The sequence below is a fragment of the Stylophora pistillata genome, chromosome 9 (assembly GCF_964205215.1).
Source record: "Stylophora pistillata chromosome 9, jaStyPist1.2, whole genome shotgun sequence".
NCBI classification, from domain to species: domain Eukaryota; kingdom Metazoa; phylum Cnidaria; class Anthozoa; order Scleractinia; family Pocilloporidae; genus Stylophora; species Stylophora pistillata.
This window is the reverse complement of record NC_142527.1, coordinates 4,464,695-4,484,722: the sequence shown is the minus strand read 5'-3', so window position 1 is coordinate 4,484,722 and position 20,028 is coordinate 4,464,695. Positions and strand designations below refer to the sequence as shown.

Below are 20,028 nucleotides of genomic sequence, written 5' to 3'. Positions count from 1 at the left end.
TCAGGAAATGAATTTTCTTATGATAATTTGTTTTTAACGCGTAACATTATTCAGGCTATTTCAACCACAGTCAATAACAATATTTATTTCGAAAGTCGTTGACGCCTTTTTCGCAAAATGGCGGAATATTTCTACACAGCCTTATTCACTGCTTCCATTTTAATCCTCCTTTGTAATGTTTTTGGAAATATTCTCGTAATCATGGTTATCAGGTGCAGTGAGAAACTTCACAACGCCAACTCTTGCCTCCTCAGCAATCTGGCTTCTTCAGATTTGGTTTTCGCTATTGTAACTTTTACAGATATTTTTGCACCAGTCCATATATTGGACCTTGCACCAGTCCATATATTTTTTTCGCCGACTTTATCTTCCATGCAACGACTTCAATCCATCTACTAGTAGCTCTAGCAGTGGAGAGATATTTTGCCATTCTAAAACCTTTTCTGCACTTGACGAGGGCCTTCAAGTCTTTGATGTGGAAAATAATTCTCGCAATATGGCTGCTCGCTGGCCTACTAAGCACTCCAGGATTCGTTATCGCCTCCCTAAAGCACAGGTACAACTGGAGAAACGCCCCGAGAAATAAAACAATTGCAATCCCAGGCTGGATTGAGATTCTTAACTCGACGTTTTCATTTGTAATCTCCACTTTCGGACTCATTTTGCCGAGTGCTACCATGATATATTGTTATACTAGGATTATTTATGACATGTGGTTCAACGCTGAAGCTAACAAAGCGATGAGCGTTCCCCTTTTACAGTCGAGACGCAAATTGACAAAGCTTTTTATACTGGTTACCAGCATATTTCTCATTGCATGGACCCCAACATTTTCAAGACTCATTGTCCTACAGTTTGTCAACATCAGTGAAGCCTGGAAGTTCGAAATAATTTCTTTGTTCCTTGGGTTGGCGGGATCCACAGCTAATCCTGTCATTTATTCATTACGTTGTCCAAGATTTCGACGAGAGGTTGTTAAATTGCTGGCATGTCTACGGAGCTGCAAAAGAAAGGCGCGAACGCATGTTATACTTTCCCCCTTACGACCAATTGATACTCATTGAGAAAAACAGAGCAAAAGATAGTTTCTTCTCTAAAAACTGTTTCGATTGCAACTCGTATGTAAGTAGAAAGCCAAATTTTTTTTGATCAATGCACCTTTATCACTGATTTCTTAATTTATTTTATTTTGTTTTTTTGTGAAAACTTGCTGTCTTTGTGGCAGACTAATGCAAACTAAATGAAAACTTGAACTCTTCAACTTTATTTTAGGCATGCTCTCAGTACGTGATCACAGCCTTTTTCTATGTAAATTATAGCTGGATAGATAAATAGATCAAACTTTAATTTATATTATAAGTTATATACAAGCACCAAATGAGATTTAATTTCAAATACGGCTTTACCCCCGAAGGTAGGTTCGTCACGTTCTCTATGGCGCCGTACAAAGCAAGCTACTGTGTTTTCACCAAGCTCTCCAGGTTTCTTGAAACTGTCAATATTACCTAGTCCGTGAGCGGGCGGTATTCTACATATCCTACGATCTGATTGGTTCTGAGAGCAGGTAGTATTCTCCCATCCGGCCTCCTCAAATCACAATACCTAGTTCGTAAGCGGGCGGTATTCTACAAATCCTGCGATCTGATTGGTTCTGAAAGCGGATAGTATTCTCCGATCCGGCCTCCCCAAATCACAATACCTAGTTCGTAAGCGGGCGGTATTCTTCAAATCCTGCGATCTGATTGGTTCTGAGAGCAGGTAGTATTCTCCCATCTGGCCTCCCCAAAACACAAGTACATCTGGAGAAACGCCATGAGAAGTACAACGATTGAAATCCCTGGCTGGATTGAGATTCTTAACTTGACGTATTCATTTGTAATCTTCACTTTCGGACTCATTTTTACTGAGTGCTACGATGATATATTGTTATACTAGGATTATTTATCACATGTGGTTAAACGCCGAAGCTAACGAAGCGACGAGCGTTGCCCATTTACAGTCGAGACGCAAATTGACAAAGCTTTTTATACTGGTCACTATCATATTCTCATTGCATGGACCCAACATTTACAAGACTCATTGTCCTTCAGTTTGTCAGCATCAATGAAGCCTGGAAGTTCAAAACGATTTCTTTGTTCCTGGGACTAGCCGGCTCCACAGCTAATCCTGTCATTTATTCATTACGTTGTCCAAGGTTTCGACGCGAGGTTGTTAAACTGCTGGCATTTTTACGTAGCTGTAAAAGAAAGAGAAGACCGCATGTTACTATCTCCTCTGCCAGAAACCGATACTCTTTGAGGAAAACAGACCTGAAGACACTTCCTTTCACTGTAAAACTTGTTTCAATTTCAACTCGGATGTAAATAGGGCTGTATGAAAACAAAGCTGACGTTTCGAGCGTTAGCCCTTCGTCAAAAGGGCTAACACTCAAAACATCAACTTTGAAACTCTTTACGTGGCCAAATTATATCATCAACTTAGTTGATAAAAATTACTTTGTTACTCCCACCGATGTAGCACCACAGTTTCTTTAGAGACTGGTCCCCTATATGGAGACAGGCCGATTATATAATAAAATACCCCTTGGGGATATTTTTAACAATGGTGGAAGGGTTCGCAGAGGGAAATTTTTTTATCTTTTTATAAGTCAGTTACCTATTTCAGACGAGGTGCAACATAATTCAACACGAGGGAAATTCTCTGTCTGGCAATCTCACTAATGATGGAGGATTATACTGATCAAAATCAATTCTTTCTGGCTTTGGCAGAGGGCGTGTTTTATCAATGTCGTTTGTTTTCAATAAAATGCACTTCAAAGAAGACCCCTTTTAGTTGCAAAGCGCGCAGTTATCAGTAAACTGTCTACCTAACTGTAGAGTTTGTTTATTCATATAAATACTATATAACTTTTCAGCCTTAGTCTCGATTAGGTACTGGTATTGGCCTTGTTAGTCTTAACAAGCTCCCAGTAATGACGTCATGAAATAGATCTTCATCGATTTTTGCTTTAAAAATAATCCGTCTTTATAGTAATAATCCGTCTTTTTAGTAATGGCGTCAAGAAATAGATCTTCATCGATTTTTGCTTTAAAAATAATCCGTCTTTATAAAAAACCTGTTTCAGTATGTTGATTCAATTTCTTAAGTACCGACCAAAAATATCGACGCATATTTAAACCTATAAAGCTATTTTGCAAGTATCGCCTGCCTGTGTCAAATAGTAGTGAGCCCGAGGGATTGATGGGATACAGCAAATGTTTCTTGAGGTCCACTCTGGGTTGGTTTTCTTCAACTTTCCCTTCTTTTTCTTGCGGATGATGATAATATGGCTGATTTGTAGAATGATATGAAATGGTGAGTACATACTCTTCAAAATGGTCGAGTTTACTTCATTGATCGAGTGTGAATGAAGGATTGCACCGATACAGACAAAATTCTTTCGAAATCGGAAGTCGTAGTCCTTGATGATCAAATTGCGATAATGCATTACCACAGTTATCACGGAAAATTTTTGAATTTCGAGGTCAAAAACCAAACACATCGTTTGGGTAAAGTTTTCTTGAGCAGTGCTTGTTGGCGGACCTCGTCAGTTTATGAGCAGTTTAGTTAATCTAGAATTCTATTCAAAATCTCTCGTCCGAAGGAGTGGAATGCAATATTCCTGACTGAAATTCCTTCTTGGTAGATATATATTTATTCAATCGGACTGATTTTTTAATCGTCACGCTATCTCTGTTACAATCGAATCTTCTCTTAGTTTAATTTCCGTCGCATTTGTTGCAATATTTCCAATAAAATCGATTATTCCACTGTCATAATTAAGTTGTACACATCCAAAGAAACAACTACGTTATCACAACAAGTTAAAAGAAAAGCAGAACTAGAACGCTCTCACGCTCGACAATGGTAATCCTTCTGTTTGCTGCTTAAAGAGTAAGGGTTACTTTAAAAATTCTTCTGTTGTTGTGCGACCACAAGTTTTACAAGCAGAAATATGTGAAACACATTTAGTCATATGTATATCAAGCACAATTCATTGTTGAAGTCATGCCCGCGAGAAGCTGAGAATGCGAAAGAATTTGAGATGTGCTTTTCACCGCAAGGAAAAGTGTTTTGGATGTGTCTAGTGACCTTATGATAAACCATCAAGATTACCTGACAACTGTTTTACTTTAAATCAGGAATTTGGGTGCAAAATCACTCTAGACTGAAGAGGTGGGCCATACACATATTTACATACGTGATATTTTGAGAAAACATGTCTCAAGCGACGGAGTCGTGGTTGGCGAGGGGGGCATGGAAAGAGGCAATCTTTAACGCGTCAATTTACAATAGAGTATTTCGTCAAAAATATGTAAACTATCAAGCACACTGAAAAAGTACAGTGTTTATTCCAAATTTCATAACGTAATCATATCACGGCGTTCTTTATTTTACGGTTCATTTATCTTGTAAATTGCAAATGATAAGTGTCACTGATAAACAACCACAATCTATGAATATTAGTGATGCTACTAGAAGAAACTTAAACTTCTTGAAACGTTTGCAAATAATAACCAGCTTTGAGACCTTCAACTCATTGTTTAAAGTAAAGTAAAGTAAACCATGGCTGCAATAGAAAATTGAGTCATCTGGGGGAAAGCGAAGCTAGCGAGGCGAACAAATCAAGCATAGCGAGAACAAGGTGCTTAAATTGTAAAATTGAAAAGTCTGTGTCGAATAAATTTAAAACAGCGAACTGGAAACACACAAAGTCATATTAAACTGAAACTAACTTTTACAACACGACCCTCTCCATGCACTCTAAAGAACCCTTAGAAAAACGTTCATTCACGTTCATCTCTGAGATATTCAAGTTATAAAAATGGAGATTACGAACGCTTGCGTTGCGCGACCATAAATGGTGATGAATTTTACCACGTAAAGCGGATTCTCGTGAATTAAGCCAGACATGAAATAAGTCTTTTGTTTCCTTCTATCTGCAAGCTTCATCATAAATCTGACGAGTGACACCAAACTCGTAGATGTGGAACCCAAAACGGAAAATAAGCACTTCATCGTTACTTAATTTCTAGGGTCTTTAATCGGTTGACGTAGCGATTCACAATCACGCTACTCAGACTGCCTATCCGTGTTGCAATACACTTAATTAAAGATCAATTTTTAAATATGCATTTTGCTTGTTCCAATTTATGTCGTTATTTTAAAAACTGCAGACTTGTTGAAAGAGAAAATGAAGTTGGGATCGCTTGAATCGCGAAATTTAACGCCTTTTCGAAATCGCGAAAATGAAACCCCGCGCGCCAAATACTTCCTCGCCAAAATCGCAAAATTAAGTACCCACGAAATCAACTATCGATAAGGTAGTTATCTTCCATAAAACAAAGTAAATACAAATCGCACTTTTTGCCGTGATTAAGGTCACTGATTTTAAGTTGCATTCAAATAGTTGAGCACCGGAAACCTAACTCTATATTCTCATTTTCTCTCTTTTGTTCCCTTTTCCTTTCTATTTCAGGCCAGTCATTTAATTTCCCGTGTTCGTTCTCTGTTTCTCGCTCCCCTTCGTGATTTTCCTATTTCCAGTTTAGTTCTGGTAAAATGAATACAAGACTAGCAATATGAAAATTATAGTAAACCTATATGTGCACGATCCTTCGCAGTAAAGCACTATTTAAGCAATAGTGAAAATCAGACCTGAAAAAAATTCAGGCCTGTACGGGATTCGAACCACTGACCTCTGCTATACTAGTGCAGCACTCTACCAATTGAGCTAAAAAGCCAACTGGGAGCAGGCCATCAAATTAATTCGACATAAACCCGTAGATGATAAATCAAACAACAAACATATGAAATACATATATATGAACTGCGGTTATGAAACGTATATGTGCACGATCCTTCGCAGTAAAGCACTATTTAAGTAATAGTGAAAATCAGACCTGAAAAAAATTCAGGCCTGTACGGGATTCGAACCACTGACCTCTGCGATACTAGTGCAGCGCTCTACCAATTGAGCTAACAAGCCAACTGGGAGCAGGCCATCAAATTAATTTGATGGCCAACAAGCCAACTGGGAGCAGGCCATCAAATTAAATTGATGGCTTGCTCCCAGTTGGCTTGTTAGCTCAATTGGTAGAGCGCTGCACTAGTATCGCAGAGGTCAGTGGTTCGAATCCCGTACAGGCCTGAATTTTTTTCAGGTCTGATTTTCAGTATTGCTTAAATAGTGCTTTACTGCGAAGGATCGTGCACATATACGTTTCATAACCGCAGTTCATATATATGTATTTCATATGTTTGTTGTTTGATTATAGTAAACCTATCGGCATAGGGGTCTAAAGAGAAAATAGCGTTGAGAGACTGTTACAGAACAACAGAATAAAGAGAGAATTTGGAGAAGAAAGGCGTACCCAGAGTACTGCCCCTAAAAGAACAACGTGCTGTGAAACAAGTTACCTAATTACAAAATTCAGTGCGGAGGATAAAAAGTATGGATTGTTTGCACCTTTAATTACCTTAAAAGAAAGAGGTGTTGAACGTGCCAAGTTTAAGATTCAGGAATTATTTTCTTGATCGGGAATTCGTCATGAATCAACCTAGAGAGACTAGGGATTGAAAATATAAGAAGAGTTATTTCCAGGAAATTCCTGTCCGGAGATCAAATTTGCTCTCTTATTTATCGATCTAATAAATATGATAAGCATAGCCTGTCGCAAAATAAATGAAACACTCTACCACAGATTCTAGCTACCGTAGAAACCAAACATCTGTCTCCGTGTCAAATTCACGATCGCAGTAAGAAACGATAACAATTACTCCACTTGCGAAGTGAACCAAAAAAAATTAGGAAATGATTAACTAGCTTCTTATATTTTTAATTTTACTGAATGGCTTTTGGTAATATGTTATTTCCATTCATTTTTTAAACTCCAAGATAGGGAAGCTCTCATAATACTTCTAGATAAGATACAGTCAATTTTATCGTTTGACACTATTATGTTTGATGTGCGATGAAAACTAAAATAAAACCAGCAACACATAATGTTGACTTAAAAATGTACATTAAACTACGAACCGTGCGAAATTCCGCGTTCGTATGCACCTAATACAATTAAAAAAGGTTTCACGTCGTTTTCGAACAGGGTTAAAAAGCTCAAAAGGATGTCCCCGACAGAGAAATTATGGCCTGCCCAGTCTACACTCGAGAGAAGCTAAACTACTTCAGGATTTGTCATATAGTCACTGATATACTACCACAAGGGCTGCGATCCCTTTTCAAACAAGAATGGGACAGTCGTTATCAGGCAACGTTGGGAGAATGGAAAGATACACCTCAAAATGGACTGGACTTCTACAACAGAGAATCTTCTCGGAGCCGAACACGAAATGCCCGTCTGCTAGAAACGATAAGAAACGGAAACAGGGCGAAGTGGGATTGTACTACACTCTTTTTTGCAATCCTTTACTCTGATTCTATTGGCCGCGGACTCGGTGCAGCAGTCCGCTCGAATGCCGATGATCTCAGAGAGTTTCGCAATGAAGAGTTCGCTCACATGCCGCATGGTCAGCTACCAGATCTACAGTTCATACTCGCCGTTCGTAAAGTCGAGTACGCATTTCAGTGTCTTAGTCTTTCCACCACTGAGATTAAACATATCTTCAAGCAGAAAAGTTTTCCGACGGAGGAACTGGAAAATGTTTGGAAAAACGTTAAAAGCCTTTACGAAGAACTACATGTAACAAATGTCAAACTACAAATCTCTGAAGAAGAACGCCAATTCCTTGAAGAACATCATCGTAACCTCGAGGAGCAGGTACCTAAAAATGTCTCTCCATTCTGTATCCTTCCGCCCAAACCATCGCACGAAATCGCACCTCGCGAGAGCGAGGTTGGAAAAATAACGAAACAGCTTGAAAGACTTAGGGAAGCAAATGAAAATGGTTTGAGTTACTTATATATTTCGGGTAACCCTGGAAGTGGTAAATCTCAACTGGCCGGCCTAGTAGCTCAGAAATTCTACGAAGCAGCCAACATAGACCTCAAAACCCCTACATTCGTAATGACTCTGAACGCTGAAAGTTCAAAAACGCTTTTGGAATCGTACGTTTCTTTGGCAAGACAAATCAAGTGCAATGAACACACTGTTATGTTCACCCTAAACTCAACAAAGATGCAGTTTGAAGAAAAAGTTAACAATCTAAAGGATTTGGTAGCAACCAAAATTCCTCTTTATGGTTCTTGGCTCTTGGTGGTCGACAATGTCACAAGTTTATCTGAAGTAAATGATTTTCTCCCTCAGCCCAGAAATGAACCATGGACGAAAGGCCAGTTGCTTATCACAACGCAGAACACTTCATCCATTCCCTCTGAAAGCTCCTTTGTCTCTCACATCTCAGTGAGCAAAGGCATGATGCCCACAGATGCCACTTCTTTTTTACAGAAGGTTTCGGGGATTAGACAACAAGGGGTAGAAGATAAAGTCGCGGAGGCATTAGATTACCAACCTCTCGCACTGGCTAGTGCAGGCGTGTACGTAAGAAAGGTTCGTGAAAGTCAAGTACACAGAAACTTTGGATGGAAGGATTATTTAGAAAAACTAGAAAGAGGTATGCGAACCCGTACTGAAACGAAACTCATTGAAACCAACCCTTGCTACGGGAAATCCATGACTGTGGCAACAAAGCTGGCCATTGAAAGAGCGATAGACAATGATACTGTTGTAAAAAGTGCATTTACACTCTTTTCGCTATGTTCTCCACAACCTCTGCATCTAGACATTGTTATGAATTACATTTTGAATGACAAGAATCTGTTTTTGGATAAAGAAGAAATTGCTCTTCAGATCCAAGGTTACTCACTTTTTATGTTCGAGGAAAGAGAAAAAGGGACTTTTGCCAGTACTCATCGAGTTGTGCATGAGGTCAGCAAATCTGTAATCAACGAGTGCCAGGAGACTGATAAACACGGTCAAAGTGTTGCGCTGGCTGTAATGTCCTTCAACCAATTCATAGACTCTCACCTACCACAAACTTGGAACGAGCAAAACTCTATTTGTGACAGCGAGCATCTCATTTCACACTTAAATGCGTTAGCTGTCGAAGTTGAAAATGTCTTCCTTCATGAAGAAAAATATCAAGTTATCAAAAAAGAGGTATTCAAATTTTCCAATCTAGTAGAATATTTCAGAAGGCTTGCTGTAATCTGTCGGAATCACTGTGAATTTTCAGGTGCTAAAGTTTACTGTGAAACAGCTTTGAAACTGGTTGAAAACAGTGAAGCTTCTGGAGGAGTAGATCATGCTGAAATCTATAGCCTGTTAAGCATTATACTATGGAAAATGGGTGGACTACAAGAAGCAAAAGTGTATTGTGAGCGTGCTTTAGACATTAACTTTAGCGAACTTGGACCCCAACATGTTGCCCTTGTGGCTACTTACAATGTTTTGGGTCTGGTTCAGCGTGAATTGGGTGACTTGAAAAATTCCAAGAAGAATCATGAACGTGCTCTAGACATTCAGCTAAAACATCTTGGACCCCAGCATGTTGATGTTGCAAATACATATCATCATTTAGGTAATGTACAGCACAACTCGGATGACCTGAAACAGGCCATGGAGTATTACAAACGTGCCTTAGAAATTCAGAGGAAGAATCTTGGTGATGATCATATTTTTGTGGCGTTTTCATTCAGTAACATGGGTGTCGTGGAAAGTGAACTGGGAAACCTACAACGAGCCAAGGACCATTTTAAACGCACTCTGGACATAAGGTTAAAAGCGCTTGGAAACGAGCATGTTGATGTCGCCCGTAGCTGCTTTGACTTGGGTGTTGTGCAATACGAATTGGGAGACCTGCAAGGGGCCAAGGAGTATTATGAGCGTGCTCTAGACATTCGCTTTAAAAAGCTCGGACCCGAGAATATTTCTGTCGCACATACACTCTGTGAGTTGGGTGATGTACAACGTGAACTGGGGCATCTACAACAGGCCAAGGAATATTACGAACGAGCTCTGAACATTAAACTGAAGAAGCTTGGACCCGAGCACTTTGATCTCCTGTCTATTTACCTTAACATGGGCGTGGTACAGAGTAAATTGGGTAACCTGAAACAGACCAAAGAATATCACGAAAAAGCATTGGCTTTGCGCTTGACGAATCTTGGACCTGACCATGTTGATATAGCGAATTCATACCATCATTTGGGTAATGTGCAATTTGCTTTGAATAACGCGCAACAGGCGAAGGAGCTTTACGAGCGTGCTCTAAAAGTCCAGTTGAAGAATCTTGAACGTGACCATGTTTATATGGCTTTTTCCTACGAAGGATTGGGAAGTGCACATCGTGAATTAGGTGACCTGGTTAAAGCCAAGGGGAATTATGAACTTGCACTTAACATTAGATTGAAAAAGCTTGGCCCCGAGCATGATGACGTCGCATCCACGCACCATAACTTGAGTATGCTACAGCGTGAATTGGGCGAGTTGCAACAGGCCAAGGAACATTTGGAATGTGCCCTAAACATTATGTTGAAAAAGCTTGGACCCGAGCATGTTGATGTCGCGCGTGTTTACGATGACTTAGGTAATGTACAGCGTGATTTAGGTGACTGGCAAAAGGCCACAGAGTATTACGAACGTGCTCTAAACATAAGGTTGAAAAAGCTTGGACCTGGACATGCTGAGGTCGCGTCTACTTACCATAGCTGGGGCTACGTACAGTGTCAGTTGGGTGATCTGCAAAAGTCCAAGGAATGTTACGAACGAGCATTGGCTATACGCCAAAAAAATCTTGGATGTGAGCATATTGACATGGCGAATACATACCATCACTTGGGTGTTGCAGAAAGTCAACTGGGTAATCTGCAACGGGCCAAGAAGTGTCACGAACAAGCATTGGCTATACGCCTGAAAAATCTTGGACCTGACCATGTTGATATGGCGAATTCATACCATCACTTGGGTAATATACAATTTGCGATGAATAACGTGCAACAGGCGAAGGAGCTTCACGAACGTGCTTTAGGCATCCAAATGAAGAATCTTGAACCTGACCACGTTTATGTGGCTTTTTCACTCCATAACTTGGGTGAAGTACAGCGTGAATTGGGTGACCTGGTTAAGGCCAAGGAGAATTTTGAGCATGCTCTAAACATTAGATTGAAAAAGCTTGGCCCTGAGCATGCTGATGTCTGGAGTACACACCATAAATTGTGTAACATACAGCGTGCCCTAACTGTTGAGAGGGATCATGAAGGGAAAAAATGCTGTGTAATCTCTTAATGATATTCATATCACCTTAAATTTGTCGGAAATTGAAAAAGCAAACTTTCGAGGCAATTTTTTTAGCCGTACGCCAGAAGGGATTCTTCCAAACGAAATTTGTTGTACATGAAAGAAAAGTCTTAGTGGCGGTGCGAATAGTTTATCAATTTTCTCGAGTGATATGTCGTAGTTTAGAGCAGCTTTTCTGAATAGTACTTCCAATCTTGTGTCGATCTCTGAAAAACATTTTCTAGGACTTGCCGGACCAGTGATGACACGAATCAGCCTCGCGGAATAATCGAAATGGAGGAAATCCGTGTGAAACTAATTGCTTTTTCGTCAACAGAGGCGCTCCTCAGACAAAAAATAGACGTGTAAATAGTTACTAAGATGTACTCTTCGTTAGAATAAAGATGATAATTACAGTCAATCTGTTGAATAATACTGGCTAACTTGTAAGAGTAAGTGGCGGTAAGGGACAAACCAGCATAGAAACATGTGTTCTCTGGTAGGGGGCGGGGGGGGGGGGTTGGGGCGGACTGGACGGAGAACAAAACATTATTCAGTGCATGCCAAGTACATACAGAGTATATATATTCAACAAGTCGGTCGGCTGTACATTCAGTTCTGGTTTCAGTTTCTTATTAATGGCATATTTTTAATGAGTCGGTCAAATTTTCTCCAGATCATCTAGACTTGACAGAAGGGGACCTCGCTGTTTATTTTCAAGCGTGACCCGTATGATTTGAACCCAGGACCTCTTGCTTTTTTATACTTAACATACATTTGACAAAAGCCAACTGGAATCGCAAACGTCGAGCATGAAATATTTCCTTGTTTTGACGAAAATCTCTCTCAAACCAAAGATCTCTTTTAGTATATGTTGATACGATTTATTGAGAACCATAATACTTGTTTACAAAGAAGAAGTTTAACTAGAGAACATTACAGCACCACTGGTCATGATCTACTAAAAAAATTGTATTTCCTATGGGGACCAGTCATTATTATTACCTGGAGGGGGGGTGGGGGATCGGCGGATGATTTCGGGTAATCAAATGGTTTTCTGGGGGAACGGAGGGGGAGATCAGTAGTAGCAAAGGATGACTGCCAACTAACTGTAAATGAAGGGAGTATCAAAAGAATATTACAGAGCAGTGATTAGTTAAATTTATCGTAACTCAACCAAAATCTTCCGACCACGACCCCTACCCCTCTCTCTCACTCTCTCTCTCTCTCTTTCTCCTTCCGGCGATAGATAATGACCGATCCAAGAAACCGTGATATGAAAAGGACAAAAAAAAAAAGAAAACTTAATCTCTAAGTCTTGACCTCTGCATTTAGATGTTGTTAGACTACCGCTTGTTGCCAGGCAACCTCTTGGCATCAGTTCCGGCTCTTAGCTATCGCGATCTCCGAAGAAGCCTTCTTCCTCGAACCTCAAGCAACTTTCTAGCTTCGGGATATTCCGTGAGAGCCTCGAGTAGATCTTCTTTAGACAAGCACAGTAGTTCTGAATATCCTTCGGAGCGAACGTTTGCAGTTCGACGATTTCCAGTGTTGGATAAATTCAGGATACTTATCTCGCCGAAATAGCTCCCTTCGTTCAGAGTAGCGATCACAGTTTCTTGGTCGTCCTGCACAACTTGCAGTCGACCGCTACTCACTAAGTACATCTCTTTTCCCGGCTCACCCTTTTTGCAGATGAAATCACCGGGGGAGTAGACTTGCGAGCGAAGTTTCAAAACGATCTCTTTCAAAAGACCAGGCTCCACATCAGCAAATACCTGTACCCTTTTCAAAGTTTCCAAGTGCACCTGGACAGCTATTTCAGTTTTAAGCGGATGCGGCAGTTTACTGAGAACATTATCTCGGTCCAAGGAGGACTTTTTAGTTCCCCACATGTAGTTGAACCACGAAACGACCCGTCTTTGCAAATCAGCGTCAATCTCATGAAAAACTAAGTACTGTTTCACAGCATCGGCTTGTTCAAGGAATTCTCTTCGAACGTGCAGCATGTGTGTTATCATGCTTCCAAACTGTCCAACTATTGCAGCAAACACCAAGAAGCCAACCGTTAAATCGACAGTCACAAAGAAGAGTTCTACGTCAGTCTGTGGCGGGTTTTCCGTCTCTCCCGTTGTAAGCATTCTCGAAGACCAATACAAACTAAACAAATACTGTCGAGTTAGTGAGTCGAAACCCGGTGAAGTTAAGTCCGGGTACACCCAGCTGTCCGATCCAAATCCGATCCATTTTGACAATAAAAAGTAAAAACAAGCGTTCCAATGAAAGATCAACAAAACCATAGCAATTAATGAACACAGACGAAGAAAATTTGGGAATCTTGAAATGGTCTCGATCGTGGCTCTTAATTCTAACATGCGATGCAGGCGCAGAAGGCGGTTCAATCTCAATGCTACCGAGTTGATTCCAACCTCAAAGTAGAACAGGTCTAGAGGTATTATTGACAAGCAGTCTAATTTAAAAATTATTTTTCGCATGTAATTACGATGGAGTTGCTTCGGATCTCGAACAAGAAGTCCTTGCTCCATGAAGCCTACGAAAGCAATTAAGAACAAGGATTAGAAAAAAAAAGTTAGAATGGCTCTCGTATCGAAATTGTCTACTGCTAATCCAGTTTACGTTATCGCAACCCACAATCCTAATTTTGACTGCTTATATTTCTTCAGGTTTTTGTCAATTCTTTACCTCTTGAAGGTGAGAAATGAAAGCTATTAAAAATTGCGTAAATTTTGGTACACCTGACTTACTGCAACCGAGGAAAAACATACCCTTATATGCAACCATTTTGACCGAAATCGCTATGGCAAAACAATTGACACTTTTCATTGAAAACAATCTTTCATAATTTCCTGGTGCGAGAATGTTGTAGAAATAAAGTAAAACTACAGGAATTTATCAAGGGTCGAGACACTTATGTTATGTCCACTATCTTAGAATTAAAGATGTAACCAAAACTACTTTCCATAAGTAACACGTCAGTTCGTTTGATGAAGAATTGAAAGTAAGCAACGCTATATTTCAACACACAAAAATTTACAACTTTTGATAAAACTACCCACAGAGGAAAGTGAGTTATTTTTCATTCAAACGACCACACCATTTTGGCTAAAAAAAAAAACCCTTACCGTTTAGAAGCATTTAATGTTACAAATCGTTTCCATGTTAAATGTAAAACTAAAGAAAAGTATTTTTGAGTGGAAGAAATTTCTAGTACGGAACGCTCCTTCTACATTTTCAAGATTTTTTTATAGGTGTTTTCAACCATATAATCTTGAATAATCGCACTTTTTCTGGCTTAGTTACTACAAGTGTTAACTTCTGTTGTTATTCAAACTATGTACCTTTTCTACTTCAAGTTAATAGCTGGTTTGGCGACAAATTTTAATATATTAAATGATTAAGAATTTTTTTCCCTAACAGCTGCAGTGAGTTAATGTTGCAGTTAAATTTTCTCTGACTCCATTTGGGACCAGGAGGCGGAGAAAATTGAAGAAAAAAGCTACCTATTGAAACTGTGCCATGGCTGAAATATAACCTGAAAAATATATCTTTCAAAGATAATCTAAGCTGAAAATCAGCTGTACCTATAACTTTTGAGTAATCGCAAGGGGTTTAGTCTTTCCAAACTGTATATTAGACCATTCTATTTCTAGCAGTTGAAGAACACGAAAAGATGTGAACAGGTTTCAATATTTTTTTCATGAAAACCTTTAAGCGTGCTTGTAGAGAAACGAACCTGCTGTAGTAAGAAACTTCTTACCTTTCTTGAATTGCACTATCATATCCACGATGTAGATTAAATCCGAGAGGTAATCCAAAGTGAGCCAGAGTGATATAGTGTTAGTCTGAAGGTCTGAAAATGCTATGCGAGCGATGATGAAAATCCAGTTGTACAGTACAGATATTGATATGACTATTAACCACCAGTAATGTAACGATCCCGAAGGATCTATCACAATCGAGGAGGCTGAGGAATCCATCATCTTCCTGCTGTTCCGTGTCAAGTGTGATGGACCGGCCATTTCTAGCTTTTCGAGGAACGAATCTACACGCGGCGTGTTTTCGCTTCTCTTGACTCGAGTCTTATTTAGCCACGAACTTGCGAGTTGTAACGTTTTCGCGACTTGTACCATCCTGGAACCAGACGAGTTTTTGTTGTTTTCCGTGCGGACCTTGTTGTTTCCAATGTCTTCCGCAGCTGTCCCGATAACCTCATCAACGTCTTCATCTTCTTTATTGTTGGCATTTTCGAGTGCCTGAAGTTCTTGATCAAATACATCTTCATCCTTTTCGGCACAAATCTCTTCGTTTCCAGTTGACTCGGCTGCAACAGAGTCCAAAAACTCCGAGTTGTTCATTGCCGGAGAGACGAAAACTTTCACTGTTTGTTCCATGAATTCTTAAGGGATTTATTTTATGTCCTTAACACGTGGCACAGCGATTAGAAATTTGCAAAATTGAGTCAGTTTTTTCGAGCAATGTGTCTTTATGGTTTTCCTAGGTAAGACAACCCAGAAAAAGAAATCAAACTTTAACCTCAGAAACTAGCCGGCTTAATCCGCGTCCCTCTCTCGATCCTCTATAGGCGGAAAACTAACTCCTAGGCTCTGCTTGTGAAACTAAGTTCTAAGTAAACGGAACAGTTCTTCACATCGCTACGAAAACAAGCTTAATATCGATTGTTTACAGCATCATAGAGTACAAATCCCGAGGCGAGAGCATATATTTCTTTTGTTTACTAATCATTTGAGATAACACGGTGTTCTTTTCAATAAATAAACAAGAAAGCCGCAAAGAATTATCGATCGGAAGCAGTGCTGAATAACAACTAAACTCAGTGGTTAATCGCATCGATGTTTTCTATGTTTGAAACTGAAAATGATCAAGTTCTTTTGAATGATATAAACAAGTTTGAAAAGCTGCAGGAATTCTGTTGACAACAGTCAATAAAAAGTTTTAAACCGAAACTTTGACGAAAAGATACTAAGTATACACGAAAGCCTTAAGATGCACAGATTAATCAGTAGGGCAGTAGAAACGGCATAATTCAAATATCATCAACGACGAGACTGCGAATTCTTCGATCATAAAAAAAGAAACCTATCAAGCGCAAGATTCTACAGTATGACTCTTTCTCATAGTTAAATTTTAGAATGTTACAATTTTACATTTTACATTTTAGTAGTATTTAGAATTACACTTGTAACTCGAAGATACTAGCTTATTCTTTAGCTACTCCAAATTCGAGATTAAATAAAGTATATGTATGTATGTATGTATATGTATCAAATCACAGAACATTCCAATATTATTTCTCTACCGTTTATTCGTTTGGTTAACTTGATTAATACCTGGAGGGAGGTCCGTAAGCGACTCAGATCTACTATCCATTTCATTTTTAACACTGAACAACACATAAGTACCTCTTTATTAAATTGGGATATATCAACAAAGTTGAAATGGTAAATTGGCCACCGTAACGATTACAAAAGCTGACGTTTCGAGCGTTAGCCCTTCGTCGGAGCGAATTATTTCGTTACCCCCACCGACGCAGCCCCCAATAGTTTCTTTAGAAACTATCAGCCTTTCTTCATCTTTATTAAATTATTAGGGAGGACTTTCGAGGAAGTCATATGGTTAATTATTACAGCTTAGGCTGATGTGTGCAGTTTTGCACAGAACAGGTCAACGTGGGTCTTCATTTAAATGTATTTAGTTTTTAATCGAAACTTTCCATCTTCTTATTGTTTTTGTTTTTGACTTGGTTTTTTTGTGATGCATTCACATTGTTTTAAAGCCACGTTCAAACAGCGATTTCTTTGTTGGTGGTCTTTCGTGAAAATTGAAGTATGACTGTTTTAGGACCGGAGTTTGAGAATTTTTTGCGATGTTGGCCGCCCGCATGAAAAAAAAAAAGAAAAAAAAAATCTGATCGTCTTCAACTTTGAGTGACCTGAGCGTCGCTTAGTCCCACAAATAATCGCTTGCGACAAGTCAAATATCTACAAAAGTGATATCCCAATTCTTGAATCAGTAATTAAATTATTTCAATTTCTTCTCTTTGAGCAAAGTTAACTACAAGTAGATAATATATGGTTTTGCAGAAGGCTTTGAAAAAAAAAATAGTAGAAAAACCTTAAAATGAGAGTTTGATTCTCTTTTGCTTGAACCAGAAATACGCTGTCCGATTGTATTTCACCAGTCAGTAAAATGTTACGCAATGAATTACGGGCACTGCAGGTGAATTTTTATGAAATGGTGTCTTTGTCTGCAGCTTTCCATAAAACGCGTCCTGTGAATAAAGAAGGTTCATCCCTTAACAAAACTGATAATACGCAAACAAACCAACCAACCAATTAACAACCAAACCAAAAGATGCAAACAGTACGGATGCACAACGGAAGAAAGACAGTTTTAAGTAATTATTTCTAGTTTTTTTTTTTTTTTCCCACATCAATTTTTTATCATTAAAGCAGTTTTTATTATTTTCTCTGGGTTTTGGAAGATAATAAATATATGTTCAGTAACTTCAACACCAGGAATTTAGTAGACTGTAAAAAGATTCCCTAGGTCAGGGAGTTAATCTTTTCACTCCCAAGATCTCCATGGTAATTGTCCCTTTTGCCTGCCTCACAATTCTTACAATGTTAGTTTAGAGAATTTGGTATTTGATCTACTAATATTCCTCTAACTGAAATTTTTCTTTATTCTCATCCCTTGTCTGCTTGATATTGTATTGATAAGGTAGGGAGAAATTCTGTCTTGGTCCATCACAGGAGTAAAGTGGTTAAGTTATTATAAAATAAAACAGATCCATGGTGTTAAAGTAAACTTCTACCACATTGGTGTCCTTCAAGGCAGCCCTATTTAGATCATTGAATAAAGGCTGAAAGTTTCTAAAGAAACTGTGGTGTTGCGCTGGTGGGGGTAACAAGGTAGTTTGGTTATATCAACCAAGTTGAAATTATAAGTTAGCCACCACCAGTTAAAATGCTGATATTTCGAGCGTTAGCCCTTCGTGAGAGCAAAAGATGAAGGGCTAATGCTCGAAATGTCAGCTTTTTAACTCATTACAGTGGCCCACTTACAATTTCAACTTAGCTGATATAACCAAAATACCTCTTTAGATCATTTTATCAAATACATCATTCACATATTTCCAATCTCAATTATGGCATCCACAACATTCCCAGTCTTCCGTAAACATTTTATGGCAAGATTTCTCTCCACATTGAGCTGCTTCACAATTAAGTCAATGTCTGATTGTTCTAAGCCATCTTCACTCTCAGATATTTCTCCAAATGCTAAAAACAAGGCCTTATTAAAGAGCATGTCCTTTACATTGTCACTTGTTGCAATTTTACCTCTGTGTATGAGTTTAAGTTTGGAAACAGGGATGCTTAAGTGATCTGAAATAATCTGTAGAATTGAACTGCCCTTGTCTGTTAGTGACACCATAAGTTCACTCTTAACTTTGTTGTGTTTGATATAAATTTTTACAGTGTCTACTTCAGTGCCTTTTGTAGACAAGACTGCATTATCAGTACTGCTTCCTTCCTCAGAGCCACGATTTCTTTTCTTGAAATTTTTGCCATCTGTTTTGTTGTCAATGTTTTTACTACAAGACAGGCCATTAGAATATTCTTCTACAGTATCTCCCATGTTAGTCATTTCAGCTCTGTGGCTGTTTTCTGAAGAAGGTAGTGTTGAAGGTAATGAAGACGTTTGTAATCCAGTTGATGATGTACAAACATTGCTTCCAGTTACTCTAAACTCTAAGCAACTTGGTTTATGGTTTGGCCAGTGAAGTAACTGGCACTCCTTGGAACTAATAAAATTGGGAACAATTGAAATGTTTTCGGTTATTATAGTACATTGGGGATTAGAAGACAAAGATTGAAAAAATAGAATCAGATTAAAATTAAAAGATAAACTGAAATCAGTCATAAAGTTAAGCAAAAAAACTTAAAAAAAAAATGTTCAAATAGTTATCAGGTCCCTTAAAGCTACTAGCTGCAGTCTGGTGGTCTGTACATTATTTTCCCAAGGGGTAGGGAAGGTCAAAAAAGAACCCCTGCAAAAATATGATGTTCAAAGAGTTATCAGGACCCTGGAAGCTCCTGGTTGCTGTCTGGTGGTCTGCACATCATTTCCAGGAGGAGGGGGGTAGGGATGAGAAAAGAACTTCCAAGAGTTTTAAAGGGGGAATGGTCTTATAGGCCAAGTGATCTGTTAGTGCTGGAGCATGTTACTGGGGTCTAACAGGCTTCAATAACATAGTCAATGGGTTCCACGAGATCATACAGAAAAACAAGTAAACCCAAATCATATTTATAGCTTTAGAAACTCATTACGGTATCCAATTTACTCAGTTGAAAAACCAGATTACCAGATAGTACCGGTATTTAGTTCCGTAGCGTCAATAACGCAATTGATAATTCCACATTGTTACAGAGGGCAGAGTCAACTAAATATTTTAAGCACGAATTGAAAAACAAAGAACAATCCAATGAACTGTGGTTAATTAGCCGTTTTTATAATTTGTTTGATAAAAAGAGGTAAAGAAGTTGTGCTGCACAGAAATATAGATCTAAAAATCACGATATTTACCAATAAATTACTTGTTTGCAAGCCGTGCACCGCTTCATAAATCTTTGTTTACTTTTGCAGTTCGCACAGAAGACAGCCACCTCTACATCCTCTACCTCCGCCATCTTGATTTCCGAGCCGCTTGGAG

The 20,028-nt window shown here is 38.9% G+C and overlaps 3 protein-coding genes and 1 pseudogene across 3 annotated transcripts; 2 read left to right on the top strand and 2 right to left on the bottom strand.

The window, feature by feature from the left end:
• The first annotated feature begins 83 nt into the window (after positions 1-83).
• On the top strand, positions 84-1,438 carry LOC111338143 (somatostatin receptor type 4-like; annotated as a pseudogene).
• A 1,776-nt stretch (positions 1,439-3,214) lies between these two features.
• Positions 3,215-11,694, top strand: LOC111338174 (uncharacterized). Its single transcript, XM_022944603.2, has 2 exons — positions 3,215-3,354; positions 7,146-11,694. Exon 2 carries the CDS (start codon positions 7,185-7,187, stop codon positions 11,280-11,282), a length of 4,098 nt encoding a protein of 1,365 aa, XP_022800338.2. The 5' UTR covers positions 3,215-3,354; positions 7,146-7,184; the 3' UTR covers positions 11,283-11,694.
• A 973-nt stretch (positions 11,695-12,667) lies between these two features.
• Positions 12,668-15,685, bottom strand: LOC111338142 (cyclic nucleotide-gated channel alpha-2). Its single transcript, XM_022944571.2, has 2 exons — positions 15,052-15,685; positions 12,668-13,824 (listed from the first exon to the last, which is right to left on the bottom strand). Exons 1-2 carry the CDS (start codon positions 15,683-15,685, stop codon positions 12,668-12,670), a joined length of 1,791 nt encoding a protein of 596 aa, XP_022800306.2.
• A 2,063-nt stretch (positions 15,686-17,748) lies between these two features.
• Positions 17,749-20,016, bottom strand: LOC111338173 (uncharacterized). The gene is made up of 2 exons (XM_022944602.2): positions 19,902-20,016; positions 17,749-19,119 (listed from the first exon to the last, which is right to left on the bottom strand). The coding sequence occupies exons 1-2, from the start codon at positions 20,003-20,005 to the stop codon at positions 18,441-18,443; spliced, it is 783 nt and encodes a 260-aa protein (XP_022800337.1). The 5' UTR covers positions 20,006-20,016; the 3' UTR covers positions 17,749-18,440.
• Positions 20,017-20,028: the final 12 nt, after the last annotated feature.

Coding starts and splice junctions, on each gene's coding strand:
- LOC111338174 (XM_022944603.2), top strand. CDS start 7,185: ATGGCCTGCCCAGTCTACACTCGAGAGAAGCTAAACTACTTCAGGATT.
- LOC111338142 (XM_022944571.2), bottom strand. CDS start 15,685: ATGGAACAAACAGTGAAAGTTTTCGTCTCTCCGGCAATGAACAACTCG. Junction 13,825..15,051: donor GATAGTGCAATTCAAGAAAG/GTAAGAAGTTTC, acceptor TTGCTTTCGTAG/GCTTCATGGAGCAAGGACTT.
- LOC111338173 (XM_022944602.2), bottom strand. CDS start 20,005: ATGGCGGAGGTAGAGGATGTAGAGGTGGCTGTCTTCTGTGCGAACTGC. Junction 19,120..19,901: donor TGCAAACAAGTAATTTATTG/GTAAATATCGTG, acceptor CAATTTTATTAG/TTCCAAGGAGTGCCAGTTAC.